Raw genomic sequence first — 16873 nt, 5'->3', positions numbered from 1 at the left:
TTTGTTAGCATTATTAGGTCACCCGCTATCATACCATCCGCTAGTGACGGGTGTGTTGGAGATCTCACATCGACCTTTAAAACTCTCAAATTCGTTTATCTACATTATTATTAACTACAAATAAAATTCATGTTAAAATTATTTCGATTGTTTAATTATTTTTCATATTAAAAATATTTTGTTTATTTTTCTGGTTATGTATAATTATTTAAGGCGATTGTTTTTTTTTTCAGAAACATTTGTACATTCTAATGAGATGAGAGTGATGGTAGAATAACCCTAACTTCCTTTGGTTATAGAGGAAGGTTTCCACTATAAAAGCAAAATAGTATTACTAATCACATATTAGAATATTAAAAGATGTTAACCACTTGGATTAATCATCCTCGTCATGAAAATTAGTCTTTTAACTATGGACAGAGATAACTTAAACAACTAAAAAAGTTAATCTATGATAGTTATGATTAAGTAAATAGTGATTAGTTAAAGAGCATAGTACATTGTTCTTAATGAATAAAATTTGTTCCTATACAACATTATGATGTTTCCCAGAGACACTAACTGAGACGACATAGTATGTTGGGACAGTGGTCATTAGTTCTTATTGTTATTGTGAGACCAATTTATTCCCCACCATGTTTTCTTTGCTAATCAATGCTTTTATTCTTACAAGTTAGCTTATCTGTCCAATTCGTAATCAAAATTGATTCAAAAGCAAGTAATTGGAACTTTCGAAGTTTGGTTAGAATCAGACACAGGGATATATAACATTGCCTAATTTTGGAAAGGAAGAGCACTGTGAAATCACTGACCTTAAAAGTGCCTTAATTATCTCTCTTACTTTCAAATTTTCCATTGCTGCAACTTCTTTCAAGGGAAATCACAGAAACAGACCCCAGAGAATCTTTTAGTTCATCATTATATTTATTTTATTTATTTTTTGTTAATAAAAAAATAAGAAAATTACCTGTAACTAAATGATCTTGACATTTTAGGGACGACTTAAGACAAATAACAACTTTAATGTAAAAATATAAATATATGTTTCACAATAATACATTTTTATACATATAAAATATTTTCTTCACTCTAAATACATGCAAATACAAAATATCATACATAGATTATTTTTTTTGTGAAGATTAAAATTCTGTTACTTTCAATGTTTGAATAGGTTAAAATTTAAATGTAAAATGTATTAAAAAAATAAAGTTGAAGTAAAGTATTGTCCGTTTTGGAAGTCGGTGCTCCGTCACTATTTTGTCATGAAAAAACACTTCGGTGGGTTGAGAAAGGAGGGAGTATATAAACTGACCTCGACTCTCCCAAGCGATGTAAGACTGTATACCATGTAAGACTATATTGGTATACGGGAAAAAAAACTCTCTTACCACCATGAATCTAACAAATGATGTTTTCAAATGCTACATGTTAATGAAGTTAAACAAACAATTATGAGTGAAAACAAATTTACATTAAGTATTCTTTTAACAATCTAAAGTCAAACTTTTAATTAAACTCAAATAAATAAAATTGAAAAACTACACTCAACTTGTTTATAGATGGCTCAGTATGAACATCAGCGTCACCATCTCCTCCATAATGGGCCCCCATCAAACTTATGAAGGTTTGTTGGGCTCATTAAATCATTTGCTACACAATCAACCAATAGAATCGGATTTGGATTTTTTATTTTAGGTAAAAGATATTATTAAAATTTAAATAAATAATAACATAATTCATAATAAAATAATAAAATCATCATTAGATAAAATATTAATTTATTTTTGGTGAATTCCACTGTATTATATTATTTAAAAATATTTTTATAATTTTTATTATAAAATTCACATTCTAATTTATATTTTATTTATATGTTGATAAAATATATATTTATAAAAAAAATTATATATGACTCAAAGTATTATTTAAGATTTGAAGTTTTAAAACTTATGTCGTATTAAGATCATTTAATGAGAAGATCTTACTTGATCAACATGCTAACGTTATGATTCTTTCCAATGTTTAAATTTTGTTAAAATTAAATCTTTTGATATAACTAAATAATATTACACTAACATTATTTCATGGTGGCGAGGTTACGAAATCTTGATGTTTCTTTACCTTTCCTTATTAATAAGTATGAGATTAAGGATGGAGTGGTACTTAATTAAAATCTTTTATATTAACAATTAATGAAAAATATTGTTGATATGATTTTTAAAATAAAATTATAAAAAAAGTAAGTAGATAATATTTTGTTATTTAGATAACTTTCCAATGCACATTATTTTTAATTGAGAAGGTTACTTCTGTTTTTGATTTTGTTCATAATATCAGACGTTTTCTCCTCCACTCCCCACTCTGACTAAGTGCACCCCATATTTTGTTCATGTATCATTACTTTTTGTTTTTTTATTGCACTAATTGAGAGAAAGAAGAGAAAGAAGAAATAACTTATTATGGAAAAAAAAAACTTGTTTTAAAAAGCTACTTAACTGATACCTGAAAAGTTCATTTTTGAATTATTATATATGTTCAGAAAGTTTGTTTTGAAAATTATATTTCATAAAACTTGTTTTAGAACTCATTTTATGTAATCTAAAAGAAGTTGTTTTAAAAGGTATTATGTTCTAAAAAACTTATTTTGGAAAATTTGTTTTAAAAAACTTGTTTTGAAACATATTTAATGTATTTTGGAAAGCGTGTTCTAGAAATTATAGTCCAATTTTTTTTTTTCTAAAATCTTGTTCAGAAAACCATGTTCCAAAACATTCAGACAGCTTGTCCTAAATTTTTTTAGAACAAATAAAATGGTAAGTTTAAAAATTATGATAACAATTAGAAATTATGAGGGTACTGAAAGAAAAATATAATATAATCCGTAGGCGTTTTTTCCTGCTCCCCATCAATTTTCAAAAAGCATGTTTTACCTTTTTTTTAAATGATTTTTGGATTATTTTTTTGTAGAAGCTTTTTCTGTAAATATATTTTCCAGAATTCATGAAATGTATTTTGAAAAAAAAAATCCAAAACAATTTTTTCAGAATAAACCTTTCGAAACGTGTATAATATGTTCTGGAATGTATTTTCCTGAATAAATTTTCCAAAATATATTTCAAAAAGAGTTTTTTAAAATGAGGATGAATTATATGAGATATTTTATCATTTCACCTATTTGATAGGATGTGGAAGAATTTTGATGGGGTGCAGGAGATATATCTTTTCTTATATGGGCCCACATCGAAGTCCATCCTCTATTGGGGCCGAAGGCAATTGGGTTCTGTTGGGCACAATAATGGTGAATAGTTTCAATTTTAGGCGGTATCTTTCTGCACCCTAGCAAATGTCTTCTGCACCCCATCACATTAAAAAAAACTGTTTTACCCTTTAAAAATGATTTTTGGATTATCTTTTTCAAAATATTTATGGAAAATATTTTCTGAAACACATTTTATTAATTCCGGATTTACCAATCCGAAAATCAGAAAATGTGTTCTGAATAGAATATTTTAGAATGATTTTTTATCTTTCAGATCTTCTATTCCAAAAACACATCCTATTCTGAAAATATTTTTTTCTTACGAATTTTCTATTCCAAAATTATCCAAAACTGTGAAAGAGAAATTTTTATATTTCAAAAAATTTAGAAGTGCCGAAAGAAAAATGTAAAGGTGCAAGAAGAAACTCTCTCAATTTTATGTAAAAAAACATATTTGGTTTTCTATGCACAATTTAGCTGATATAGTCAAGGGAAACATAAATCTACCTATATATGTATTAATTTTTCTGCTCTTGTAGATTTTTTTAGACCTTACATCAAGTGAGGAAACAAAAATTTAAAAATAAATATACTTTATCGAGTTTCTATTGAAATATTATTTTTTATCACTTATTTATACGAAAATATAATTTTAAAAAAGAGAAAAATAAATGTTAGGAGGGCAAAAATATAAGGCAGAACATAATATATATATATATATATATATATATATATATATATATATAATACAATTTAGTCAAACTTTTCATTTTTGTTTTGTTTTCAAAATAGTTTTCTAAAAGCATTAGTAAACGTTTTCCTTTCTATTTTTCTAATATGAAAATATGTTAAAACTTAAAAATGTCTAAATTGTGGTGTGCAAATATAAAATCTTTGACATATATAGTGATTGTTCATAAAAACATATATGATCCTAGCTACTTGAACTTATACGTAACCATGGCCATTTCAATCTATATGATATGATAATGTTAGGGAGATTACCTTAAAGAACTATATGATTTTTTAACACAAAACTATTGCACGTATTTTAAGTATAATAACATGCGTATCATCAACTAAATAAACAAACTTAGTAATAAGCACCAATTAGGTATTTGTGAGTTGTTTATTTTTTTTCTTGAATAGGTAATTTAGAATAAAAATAAATATTTTTTTTGTCAAGGTTGTTTTATTTATAAAATTCCACACAAAGTTACGAAATATAATAAATATTGAGGAAAATAATAATTTTAAAGACAAAATAACCATTATAAAATATTTTTACATCTTTGTTTTATTTTGTTTTAAAATATACGCATAAAGTATATTTAAATATTATTACAAAACAAATAATACAAAATCACATCATATCATTAGTAACTTTTGAATATGAACTTGCCCTTAATCTGTTTTAAGAGGTTTTTGATGTAATTAACATTGAAAGGAAAGACTAAATCAATGAATTTAAGACAGTAACTAAAATGGACATTATAAAAAAAAAGGAAAAAAAGAAGAAGATCAAGACATTTTTGTAATTAGCAAATCTATTTAATGAGTAAGGACAAAATTCAAATGTGTTTTGAAGTTGTCAAATACAAAGAGCAGCAGTTGACTGATTCGTGTTTTTTCTAATATACTAAGATTTTTTTTTTCTAGTACTTTTGTAGTATGATCCATGCCACTTCATAAAAGATGAAGTCTCTGATAAGAAAACGTGTGAATGGAGACCAAGTATATCAACACACCTGGTTATATGTTATAAGAACATATTTTGGTCCAAGTACTTTTTTTAGTGTAATTTAATTTTATACAACCTTTAATAAAGTGAAACCTAATATATAGTTCACAATAAAAAAAAATATTGGATACTTTTTTCAATAGCTTTGAAAAGAGAAGAACGGTTGGAATGCCCAACGGATCTATATTTTGAATTTAGTATACTCTAAAGAAAGTCATTAAATGAGTAAGTCGTCAATTTCTAAAACAAACTATTTCATATACTTTATCTGTTTGTTGAGTTACTAGTATGTATTTTATTAGAGATTTTTATTGTATCAATCTACCCGTGTGATTCTTGTTGAAGAATATATTATCGGGAAGGAAATAATGCATGAGAGACGATTTCAAAACATATTATCCATTTATTAAATAGACGATTTTTTAATTCGTTGTCAAACTTATTTTTAATTAAATAAAAGATCTTAATATTATGTCTCGAAGAGGACTCAAACCTTCATGTTCTTTAACACGAGATTTTAAATTGTACTCTTATAAATTATTTCTTAATTTTAATTGACGTGAGATCTCAAACATATAATTTATTATGTTGATTTATATGATGTAATCCTTATCATATGATTTGGCATATAATACCCATTTTAGGCTGCATGAATGTCTATCCCTGTGGGTTTGCCCAACTAAACCATGGAACAATGAAGTGTTTACCAATTATTATACCTATTTTTTCGTAAGTATGAAGTATTGGGTGATTTTGAAAATAACATAGTTGATTATTTATAATGAAATTTTAGTTATTGGTTGGTGTATCACAATTGGTTCTAACTAATATATGTTGTTCATGTATATCTCTTAATAGGAAGAGAGTTTAATTTGTTGTTTGCTTCTACCACCATGTTATTATATATACACAAAGTATCACTTTCTTTCATCCTTATTTTTGCTCAAGTTTATATACAGCTTCGCTATTACTGTTTCTTTCTCTGTCTTTTGTGGAACTGCATTTCAAGACAACAATTTGCCAAAAGTTTAAGAGCATCAAAGGTATGTATGAATTCATGTCAATGTCATTGCCACCTAATATAACCTGCGCTTTCTAATATTCAGTATATGATTTTCGATACAAATTTTATTTGAATTAATGTATGCAGACACATTTTGATTGAATCGGTCCAATATGTTTCTCTACATACAAAACTCTATTAATTGCATCTTTCAGAATGGGGACATATCACATGTGCCTGTTTCATGGTTTCTGTATTGAGCATGACGTTCTGCAAACAATACGCATTTGAACCAGTCTCCCATTAATAAACAAAAAAGACATGTTGAAAACGAAATATGACAAAATTAATTAATAATTATTATTCTACCAGATTCCATACTAATCCTCATTAAAATTTCTGGACCAATTTTTGTTCTGAATGAAACAGCCCAGAGAAAGAAAAGGGTGGAAATACACCAAGAAGTTAACGTTTAGATAAACTTTACAAAATCATCATTTAGTTATTCCTAAAGTGTAAGAAGGACTAGTAAATGACAATAAGACTTGGAATTTTCGAATGAAGATTTAATTCCATAATATATAAATAAATATAAATTTTATTTTATAAGATTGAATTAGACTTAAAATTTATCTTTTGATAATTATTCTAGCCAACTTGAGGTAGGTCGGGATCTGGATGACGCTCAAGTCAGTAAGAACACAAAATTATAATGAGTATATGATAGAATATGAGTTAAGAATATTTCATGTATGGTGTATTAGATGATATGAGATGATCATTTATGTAGATCGAATTGTAACCTAACCTTAAAACCTCTTTAAGTGACCTAGGATAAGTGTGTAAAAGATAGATCTCCTTGTTATTGTTCCCTCTGATATATATTGACCATTCCGATTCTGACTTTATTGAGCCATTAAGGGTGATTAAGTCTGATAAATAAAAGATGACGCACGTTTTCTGTTAAAGATAAGATCTCAATTCTCATATTACACTACAATGAAATCAAATAGAAACCAATTTTTAGATAAGAGACCAAAATAATTAGTTGAAATAGTAACTAAATTAGAGACCATTTTATAAACTAAAAAAAAATGGTTTCTAAATTAGTTTCTATTATTGTTAAATAGTTTCTAAATTGGTATCGAATTAGCAACTAAGGTTTTTCTACCAAATTTAGAAACTAAATAATTGGTAATTAAAATCTTGGTTGCTAATTAGATAGCAATTTTAAAAACTACTTAACAATAATATAAACTAATTTAGAAACCCATTTTTTTTAGTTTCTAAAATGATCTATAATTTAGTTACTATTACAACTAATTATTTTGGTCTCTAAAAATTAATTTTTATTTCGTGATTTTCTTGTAGTGTTATGCGTCAGGCCCATAACTCTACAATAACATTGATAAGAGTGTTAAATTTAAATTTCCCTTCTTAACTTTCTTATAAAAAAAATCACCCATTGTACCTCTATGAACTTACGTTGACAAAGCGTTTATTGGCTATGATGCAAGCGATGGCTTTTGGCTTAGTGCTAATAATAATAATAATGCATATTATGTTTACCTAATGACACCCATTTAGGTCCCAAAGTAAGAAGTGGATAATGATTAATTACACTGTAGCCGATAAGATTACAATAGAAAATGATTTATCCCTTGTGTTCATCACATCAACTCCCACAGCCCTGCAATTTTTTAACAGATAACTACACAAGCAATGTCTGCACTACAATGACATCAACGACCACCCATATTATATAATTAGAAACGAACTACGTTCATTTTCAAAAGCCCTTTTCAGTTTTTAATCCTATCTATGGAAAACCTTTTTCATAAGTGCATGCTTAGTTAATTGTATATCATAGTTTTTCAAATGAAAGTCAGAACACATAAACTAACTCATCTGCATATATTATAAAATCCACGCCCAATCCAATGTCTTAAACGTGCTCTAATGGATTATCACCATTCTCCATTTTCTTATGTTCCTTCCAACTACTCTCTCTCTCTCTCTTTAGCTTCCTTTCTATAACCGTTTCTTCCTTTAGCTAACTCCACTTTACCGAATTTGGCAACCAATTGCTTTGATTAAACTCGGGAAAAATGGTGCATAGCATACATACATTATATTAAATTCGTAAATGATAGTGAGGTTTACCTTTTACATGTCAATTATTTCATCAAGAATCAAAGAATATTCTCTTCAAACACCAACTTCTATTCTAAGATATCATTTCTATTCTACCACAAATACTATTTAATCTAATTTGTTGACAATTCAAGTATATTTTTTCTTTCTTTAACTGGTGTCTTGACTCTCTGATTTATATGAGATGATCTTCTGATATTTTTTTTCAAATGTCCCTTTTAGGTGGTTTTCTGGGTGCAAATGTGTTTGTTCTCTATAATTATCAGTTTGGAACGTTTTTCTCTTTAATGGAAAGATTTAGGATTATTTTTAGGGTTATTTTATGTATATGGTTGGACCACCCCTAAAGTATTAATATTTATTATTTTTTATTGTTGATAAAAAAATTTTGTTAAACTTATTATATTAACATATTGCTAATTATAAAAAAAATTGTAGTAAAAGAAAATGTCTTGTTCGATTTCATATGACAAATACTACTAACGAGAAACATTCATGAAAAAAAAAAACAAACTATCGTACTACACCATGCCTTTAATGAATACATGCTTATGATAGTGCTTAAATAAACAAAATTATCAAACATTTGATAAAAATCAAGTTAATGCTTATTTTTTAAATAATAAAAGTCATAACCGTGTTTCTGACACACTCGCTTTTGTAAAAATCTGAATGAGTATTGTAGAAGGAACTATGACTTTTCACTAAGAATGTCACAGTGGAATGGAAAAGCTTTTCAACTTTATGTAGTACAATGATGACAAATAAGCTTTGTGTTCATATGTGTTCTATGATAACTGTTCCGTTTTCCATTAGATTAAATTTAATCCTAGAAAGATGAATTAGTGCTTGATCCACATATATCATGATTATAACACCCAAAACAGAGACAGAAATGATATAAAATGCATATAGTAAATTGGCAGGGTTAATTAATCCACATCATTATCTTTTTGCAGTTATAGATTAAGTAATTATAGGTCCTTCTTCTAGCAGTGGTGTATATTAAATAGAATTATGTTGAAAAGGTGGTTCAAAGAAGCTGGCAACAAGGTAGGGTCAGGTAGGCATATAAATAAGTGGCTCAAGATCATTACCTTATTCCACATATTCACACAGCACAAGTCCTTCTCTCAATCAAACACTGCAACAATGGCTAAGGTTTACCCTCAGATACTCACATCTCCTCAGACTCATTGTTTCACATCCAAAAGAGAAACATACACTCTATGGTTGAAATCACTTGTCTTCCACTCCAATGGATGCACTGTCTATGACTCAAATGGTGACATCGTTTACAGAGTTGACAACTATGACAGAAAGGGTAGAAGAGAAGTTAACCTCATGGATCTAAGAGGCAAAGTTCTCTGCACCATAAAGAAGGTACAAATCAGTCAAATACTACACCCCATATGCTAATAATGGCTTAAACCAAGCCATTGTTGGCATTTTTGGTCTTGCAAATTATTGTATGAGATTTTAACTAATCTATTCCTGTTAACTATATTTTGCAGAGATTACTAGCTCTTGGATGTTGGGAAGGACACAGATGCATCAGTTCTGATTTTGGCACCCAGGAACAACCATGGTTTCAAGTAAAAAGATGTAATCAAATGATCAAAGGGAAAGTAGCTTGCCAAATTTCTGTGGGGTGCCAAAAGTACAGCATAGTAAGAATCAGTGGCAAAGCAGAAGCATTTAGGATCGTGAACATTGATGGACAGATAGTTGCCGAGGTAATTTTACCCCTCTATATGATTCCCTAATCATTTTGAAAACATTAATTTCATCAAATGCTTAAACTTGAAACTGGTATTGATGTTACTTTTGAAAATTGTGCAGGCAAAGCAAAAACACTCACCCTCTGGCGTTGTACTGAGTAACGATGTTCTAACGTTGGATTTGGCTGCTGGCACAGATCATTCTCTCATTATGGCTTTAATCACGGTATATGGATTGATATGCGGTATAATGTAAAAAAAGAAAATTGCCAGTTCATCGATTTCACTGAGATACACACAATTCATCGGAGACTGATTCAGCATGATCTAATGTTATTCCAAGTTCACTTTGTAAATTTTCTGAGTGACAAGTTTTGTAATCAGAAATTTTCTTAGTTTGTAGAGATAGTATATCTATGTATACATATATTGTTTACAGAGGAAACATGATACAGTTTACTGTACATTCCATCTTTGGAATTTTACCAAATGTTCTGTTTTTACTAATGTTGTTACTATAAGATTAATTTATATAGAATATAGATATAAAGAATTGGAGCTAACAATAATAAAGTCGATAAGGTAGAGAAACTCACACATCTCTCCACAAATGTGCCAACCACTAATTTCTACCTATTGAATGAACCCCACACGAAAAGAGAAATGGGACACCAGCCAGCAAGGTCCCATATATTTGATTAAGCTACAAGGACCAGACAAGACTTAGTGGGGTGCGTTTTGTCCTTCCTGCCCCTGCTCAAGATAGGGGTGGATCTGGGGAGGTAAGGGCAAAAACACATTTTTAATCTCTTTCCTGTCAAGGTAAAGGAATTTTACCTTTCCATCCTTATATTATATATATATATATAAATGTTTTTTTATTAGAGCATGTAGAGCATATGTCGAAATAAGTATATCAGTCATATTCGGTTGAGATGTTTTAGGATGTTTAGCTGAATAGTCCTAAATTATGAAGGTTGAGAATATATCAAAAATCTAATGTAAATTATTTTTGAACAAAAATTTTGTAGATGATTTGTATGTAACGTTAAATTAATACGGGTTAGATATGATATTCGTACTAAGTTAGACTCATAATTAAGAGGACATCTCTATAAATAGGTTAACCAACATCAAATCAAGATACACATTTAATAACATTTGTTACCCTAAACCATCGAATATCGAATATTGACTTGAGCGTTAAAAAACCTTTTGCAAGTATATTTCACTAAAACCAAAACTCAAGACATATTAGGTGTTAATGTCCAAGACTTATGGTAAACGTGGAAGGTAAAATGTTCTTGACTCGTACAAGAACAAAGTATATCATTTATCACTAATAAGTCAAATAGAATAACAAAATTTCATACTCAATTAAAAATAATTAAATTTATAAAAAAGTTTTTAACTCAATTAAGTTATTTTTGTATATAATTAAGCAACATACAAATTAATAGTCATTACCTCAATTACAAAATCTGAGGGTAAAATTGAAAAATATAATAATACTATGTATTCAATATAATAATTTTTTAATAGAAATTAAAATTGAAACGGAAATTAAAATTTATCTATACCTACATTATATTATAATTAAATTTTATAATAAATAATTTTTAATATAAATTTCATACTTTAGATTTAGGGTAACTAACTATATTGTAGAATAAGGTTATCTTTAATTATTGAAGTTTTCTTTTAAAATTATTGAAATTGTGAAGATGGTGTAGCTATAAGTGGTTAAGAAAAAAAGGAATATATAAGATGGTTAACAGTCAATTTTTGCTTAGCTGTGAGGATAATACGTGAAATAAACATAAAAGGAGAGAGAAAAGAAGTATTGGAGGTTGTCTAAATAAGAAAGTAGATGACGAAGTTACGTATTATTTTGTAATATGTTTACTGAGTCTATTAATGTTAAAATTTAGTTCATCCAAATAATAAAAACATTTGATATAATGTATTAATATTTTAAATTTTAATTAAATTCGAATAAAAAATTAAGAAATATGTTTTAAAACAATAAAAAAAACAAAGTTAAATGATGAGCACCAAATATTAAAATAAAATATAAAGTACATGTCTTGCAATCTTTTTATCACACTGCACTATTTTTATCTCTATATGTAGATGCCGCATCAATTAAAGATAAGATAAAAATATTTCATTGTATAAGTGGGTGCAAATCTTACCTCATGAGTCGGTTTTATGGGATTGGGTTAGACTTAAAGTTCACTTCTAATATGATATTAGAGTCATTTAAAGTTTATCCTAACAAGTGTTTGTTGGGTCCATAGTATCATCCGCTATCGCTTCGACAGACCAACAAACACTTAGAACGACCCGAGAAAGTAGCAATATATATAATTCACCCTAATATACATATCATTTAACAAGAGTAAAAGAAATAAAAATATAATAATTGAAGGATGAATAGAGATTGAGTTTATATATGAAAAATATTAGTAGATTTTAAATTTAATTCAGTTTTATAAAATTAGTTTAAGATTTATATTCAATTATATAATATAAAAATAATTGTAATACATCTCTAACCTTACTCAGAATTTTCATCTACATACAAGGATTTCACATTGTAAGTGTCTTGATTTTTGGCACCATAAAAACAAGAAAGTTGAATTTAACATCTTGATGAACCCTAACCACTGGGCAGGTGAATAATCGCTTTCAGTCCACAAAAGCTTCATTTTCCTTCTTCATTTCTTCGTTTATTCTGCAAAAAATGAATCTGTACATGCATGCAAGCAGGGCAAAAAGACACAGGCATGGTACCAGCTGCTTCAAAATATCAATTCCCGTTCCACACTCATCGTTATACCTTTGCACACACCATTGTTGTTACTTGTTAAATTAAGATTATCAAACACTACACGTGAGAATTTTTATATTATGTAATCCTTATTCAACTCATTGCTAATAAACTAGGGTTTCTTTTAAACTCAACTTGTATTTCTTATTGCATAAAATTATTGTAAGAAATGGCCACGTTAAAATAAAATGGTATATTCTTTCGTTATTTTGTCATTTGTTTTCCGCAGAACATGGGAACTGCAATGATGCAGCATGTGTGACACATAATGCCTCAAAGAATTACATCAACACAGCAGTTCTAATACTTTCCCCTTTTCATTTGACGTATTGTTAATGCATATATAAGCATCAACATGTGTTTGTCCAGATAATGTTTTCTTATCTTTCTCATGGCAACACATGTGCATATAAGTGACCATCATTAAATTTTGTCAACAAATTAGCACAACTATTTACTGATATATATAGTTAATGGAAACTTTCTTTAATGTATAAAAACTCTATCTAACTATTAGTAGGAAATTACCAACTTATAAGAACAGATTTTTATTCCAAGATCGACAATATTATAAACTGTTCTTATTTCTATAAAATAATTTTATCTCTGTAAGTTCTCCTATAACACTTATCTCCACTGTACATAAAGTTTCAAGATTCCCTTTTTTTTTCTTATCCAATAAATGACAAAGTGAAATAGAAAGAAAAAAACAATAGCAATAAGCCAAACATCCATAGTCATGATGCTTGTTCAAGTTTTGTTTATAAATAAAGCCATTTAAATATTTGTGGTTAAGATAAACACAAATCTCCATTTTTTTAATAATCTGATAAAATAGAATCTCTACTGATTCAGCAGTGTATACTATATCCAATAAATCATCACATAAACAACTAATACTAATTAAAGCATGTTTAATGTGGGCAGCTATATGATATATATGATGCATATACGATATTTTTTAACGATGCAGTTGCCATCCCTCCACGTATTGAAGCTTTTTTTCGTTTCTTGAGACATTAATTAATGAAGTTTCATGAACGAGTCTTTAGGTCCAAAAGGTATAGAAACATTTGAAAAAAAGATTCAGAGATTCAACACCTCCATTATTAGTGAGTAAGAAGGCGACAAGAAGAGAGAAGAGAGAACCATAAAAAAATTGTTGTTCTGATTTTGGTTAGAGATTTTTGGTGTTACAATCGTGGTTCACGACATACACATGGTTACATGGAAAAGTGGATTCACACTGTGCATTGCTTACCGTTGACATGACAAGCATGAAATTATGAGAACCAAGAAATTTATGAAGTCAAATTTGTATAGATATAGTCCAATGTGATATAGCCACGTTTTTATTTAATCATATGTAGCAGTGTGTTACTATATATAGTTTTTAAGAGTTACATCATTCATATATATCCATATTTATACAATTAACTTATGTTTTGATGTGATGATTATAAGTAGGATGATCAAAGATTGACCCACCAATCACAAGCACAGTTCTGATAGAAGTGAAACAAAAAATGGTTTTGACTTTACCTGATTGAATAATTTATTAAAATCTACATATACTTAAGCAAATAATTCTTTAATCCTGATTATTCTTTTGCAACAATTTTTAATCTTAGTTAAGAGCTCTAATGTCTTGGAGAGAAATTAAATAGGACTTAGTCTTGATAATAAAAATCCCTAGCAGTGATTATATCCAATGACTGAAATAAATTTTCATTCAATATATAAATAAAATATTCTTTCTGATAATGGGTCGTGAAGTCGTAAAAAATATTCAACACAAGCACACAAGGCATAAAAGTACAAAAACCAAATTTTATAAATAAATCAATTTAATAAACATATTGAAATTCAAGTGATTCCTTCAAAAGGGTATTCAATTAGACATGAAGAAAATGCAAAAAGGAAGAGAAAAGAAGTTCACAAATCCTTGAAGATTCTTCTTTTTTTAACTCTTAAAAGAAAAACAAATATCTAACTATTTTCTTCGGTTTCTTCTTCCTGCACCTTACGTTATTCTTCCTACACCTCCACAATTTTTTAAATTCTGAAATTGGCCTTGACCTTTTATTTAAAAAAGGATACCGTGGTTAGCGAAAATAGGGATATGGGAGTATGTTATAGATTCATCAATCCAGAACTGAATCATTATTTTTTTCGGATGAGGGGGTGTTCCGGAAGCAATTTTTGCATAAATTATTGATTTCTAGATTGCTGAACCCGGAAGTTTAATTTTGTTACGAATTGGTGGATCGAGAATGATTTTTTCTGAATTATGGATTTCTGAATCCGGAATGCATATTTCTGTTATGGATTGGTAGATCCAAAATGTTTTTTTGGAATGATGAATTTTTTAATGTGAAATGCATGTTTTAAATTGCGGATTGATGGATCCAAAAATTTACCGGAAGTGTCAATCCAAAATTTTTCCAGATTCCATAATTCATAATGCAAAAAAAATAAACACAGTTCAATTACATTTTAGGGTTTTTAAAAATAATAGGGACAGTTTGGTCTTTGCATAACATTATGGGGGTGCAGGAAGAAAAACGTAGGGATGCAGGAAGAAACTGCCATTTTGGTTTTTGCTAATTCCTTTTATATGTGGGTTGGATGGCTAACGTAGAGTGTGAAGACCCAACACATTCTAACTTGAAATAGGATATTGTTTTCTGCACCCCATACTTTTCAAGTTGCAGTTCCATAAATTTTAAAATTCTAAATGAATTATTGGTGAATTTTTCTGTTTACTGGTTGAGTTTTAGATTGTACAATATGATGATCTTCTGGATTTTATATTTTAGAATATTAAACGTAAGATTTTTATATTTTAATTTTACATTCTATAATACAAATTTTGTATTTTATAATACAAATTTTGCATTCTAAAATACAAATTAAGTATTCTAAAAGGTATAATTTAGAATACATTTTTTATTTTCTATTCCAAAATATACATCCTAGAATATATTTCTATTTCAAAATATATATTATGAAATATATTTTTTTCACAAAATGTACATTACAGAATGCATTTTTTTTTATTATGTATTTTATAATGTAAAATCAGAATGTACATTCATGGATATAATTTTTTTTATTCTAAAATTTACATTTTGAAATACAAAATAAAAAAAATATTATAGATTGTACATTTTAAAAGATATTTTTAAATCTACAAAATATATTATGAATTGCATATCTTGAAAAAGTATTCTGAAATGTGAAATTTAAAATGTATGAATTACTTATTCATTTCATAAAAAAAAACTCTATTATAAAAGTTTACACATTTAAAAGGAAAATATATAAGCAATAATTTATTTATTTATTAATAATATTACTTTATAAATTATTGTTTAATCTAAAAAATGCAGTGTTCTTTAAAGAGGGATTTAAAAGAAATAAATAAGTTATAGAAGAAATAAATAAATTAGTTAAGGCATTGAGTTTAAGTTTTATAGATTTAAAAACTTAAATTTAAATAAACTAGTTAAGGCTAAGTGATTTTCTTACAAGTCAAATATAAATTCTAATTTCTTCTTATTTAATGTTGTTAGGGTTGTATTTGGCAAGTTCAAACTACTTGTACATATTATTTTAGTCCTTGTCTGGATGAATATTCATCTTTATAATTTGTTCATTGGTGAATTTTTTTCAGTAAAAAATTATAAAAGATATGACATGTTGATACTCATATTTTTCTATATAACCATTTTACAACTTTTTTTTACTATTTTTTATTAAATAATTTAATTAATTAATATTTTAGTATTAAAAAAATCGTTAAACAGATGTTTAAAGAAAAGATGATTATCAAAAATATATTTTTCCAGATTATAGACTCCCCATCAATTTATATGGCTTGGGTTTCTCCTTCACTCAAAACATTTCATTTTTTAATAGAAGATATATTCATTTTCATTTTTTTTATTGATTTTAATTTTTAAACATTGTTTGGATATTCTTATGTCATAACTGTAAGATTAATTTTTATGAGTAATGATTAGGCAAATTATAATTCCAAATTTGAATTACTGACATTATAATTATAAATAACACCTGAAACCACAGTCCAATTTTACTGCATATAACAATTGCAGGGGTATTTATGCTGGTTTTTATTCCACTTTAACTTCAATGA

The 16873-nt window shown here is 27.5% G+C and overlaps 1 protein-coding gene across 1 annotated transcript; it reads left to right on the top strand.

The window, feature by feature from the left end:
- Nucleotides 1–9210: 9210 nt before the first annotated feature.
- On the top strand, nt 9211–10372 carry LOC137812620 (protein LURP-one-related 4-like). Its single transcript, XM_068614738.1, has 3 exons — nt 9211–9543; nt 9675–9896; nt 10003–10372. The coding sequence occupies exons 1-3, from the start codon at nt 9313–9315 to the stop codon at nt 10135–10137; spliced, it is 588 nt and encodes a 195-aa protein (XP_068470839.1). The 5' UTR covers nt 9211–9312; the 3' UTR covers nt 10138–10372.
- Nucleotides 10373–16873: the final 6501 nt, after the last annotated feature.

The sequence above is a fragment of the Phaseolus vulgaris genome, chromosome 2, assembly GCF_000499845.2.
Source record: "Phaseolus vulgaris cultivar G19833 chromosome 2, P. vulgaris v2.0, whole genome shotgun sequence".
Taxonomy (NCBI): domain Eukaryota; kingdom Viridiplantae; phylum Streptophyta; class Magnoliopsida; order Fabales; family Fabaceae; genus Phaseolus; species Phaseolus vulgaris.
Note: the sequence above shows the minus strand (reverse complement) of the source record. Positions and strands in the feature narration are given on the sequence as shown.

What these genes read in the sequence shown, in the direction of transcription:
- LOC137812620 (XM_068614738.1), top strand. Translation starts at nt 9,313, where the DNA reads ATGGCTAAGGTTTACCCTCAGATACTCACATCTCCTCAGACTCATTGT. An exon ending in TTCTCTGCACCATAAAGAAG is followed by an intron (nt 9,544 to 9,674) that starts GTACAAATCAGT and finishes TATATTTTGCAG; the next exon opens with AGATTACTAGCTCTTGGATG. An exon ending in ATGGACAGATAGTTGCCGAG is followed by an intron (nt 9,897 to 10,002) that starts GTAATTTTACCC and finishes AAAATTGTGCAG; the next exon opens with GCAAAGCAAAAACACTCACC.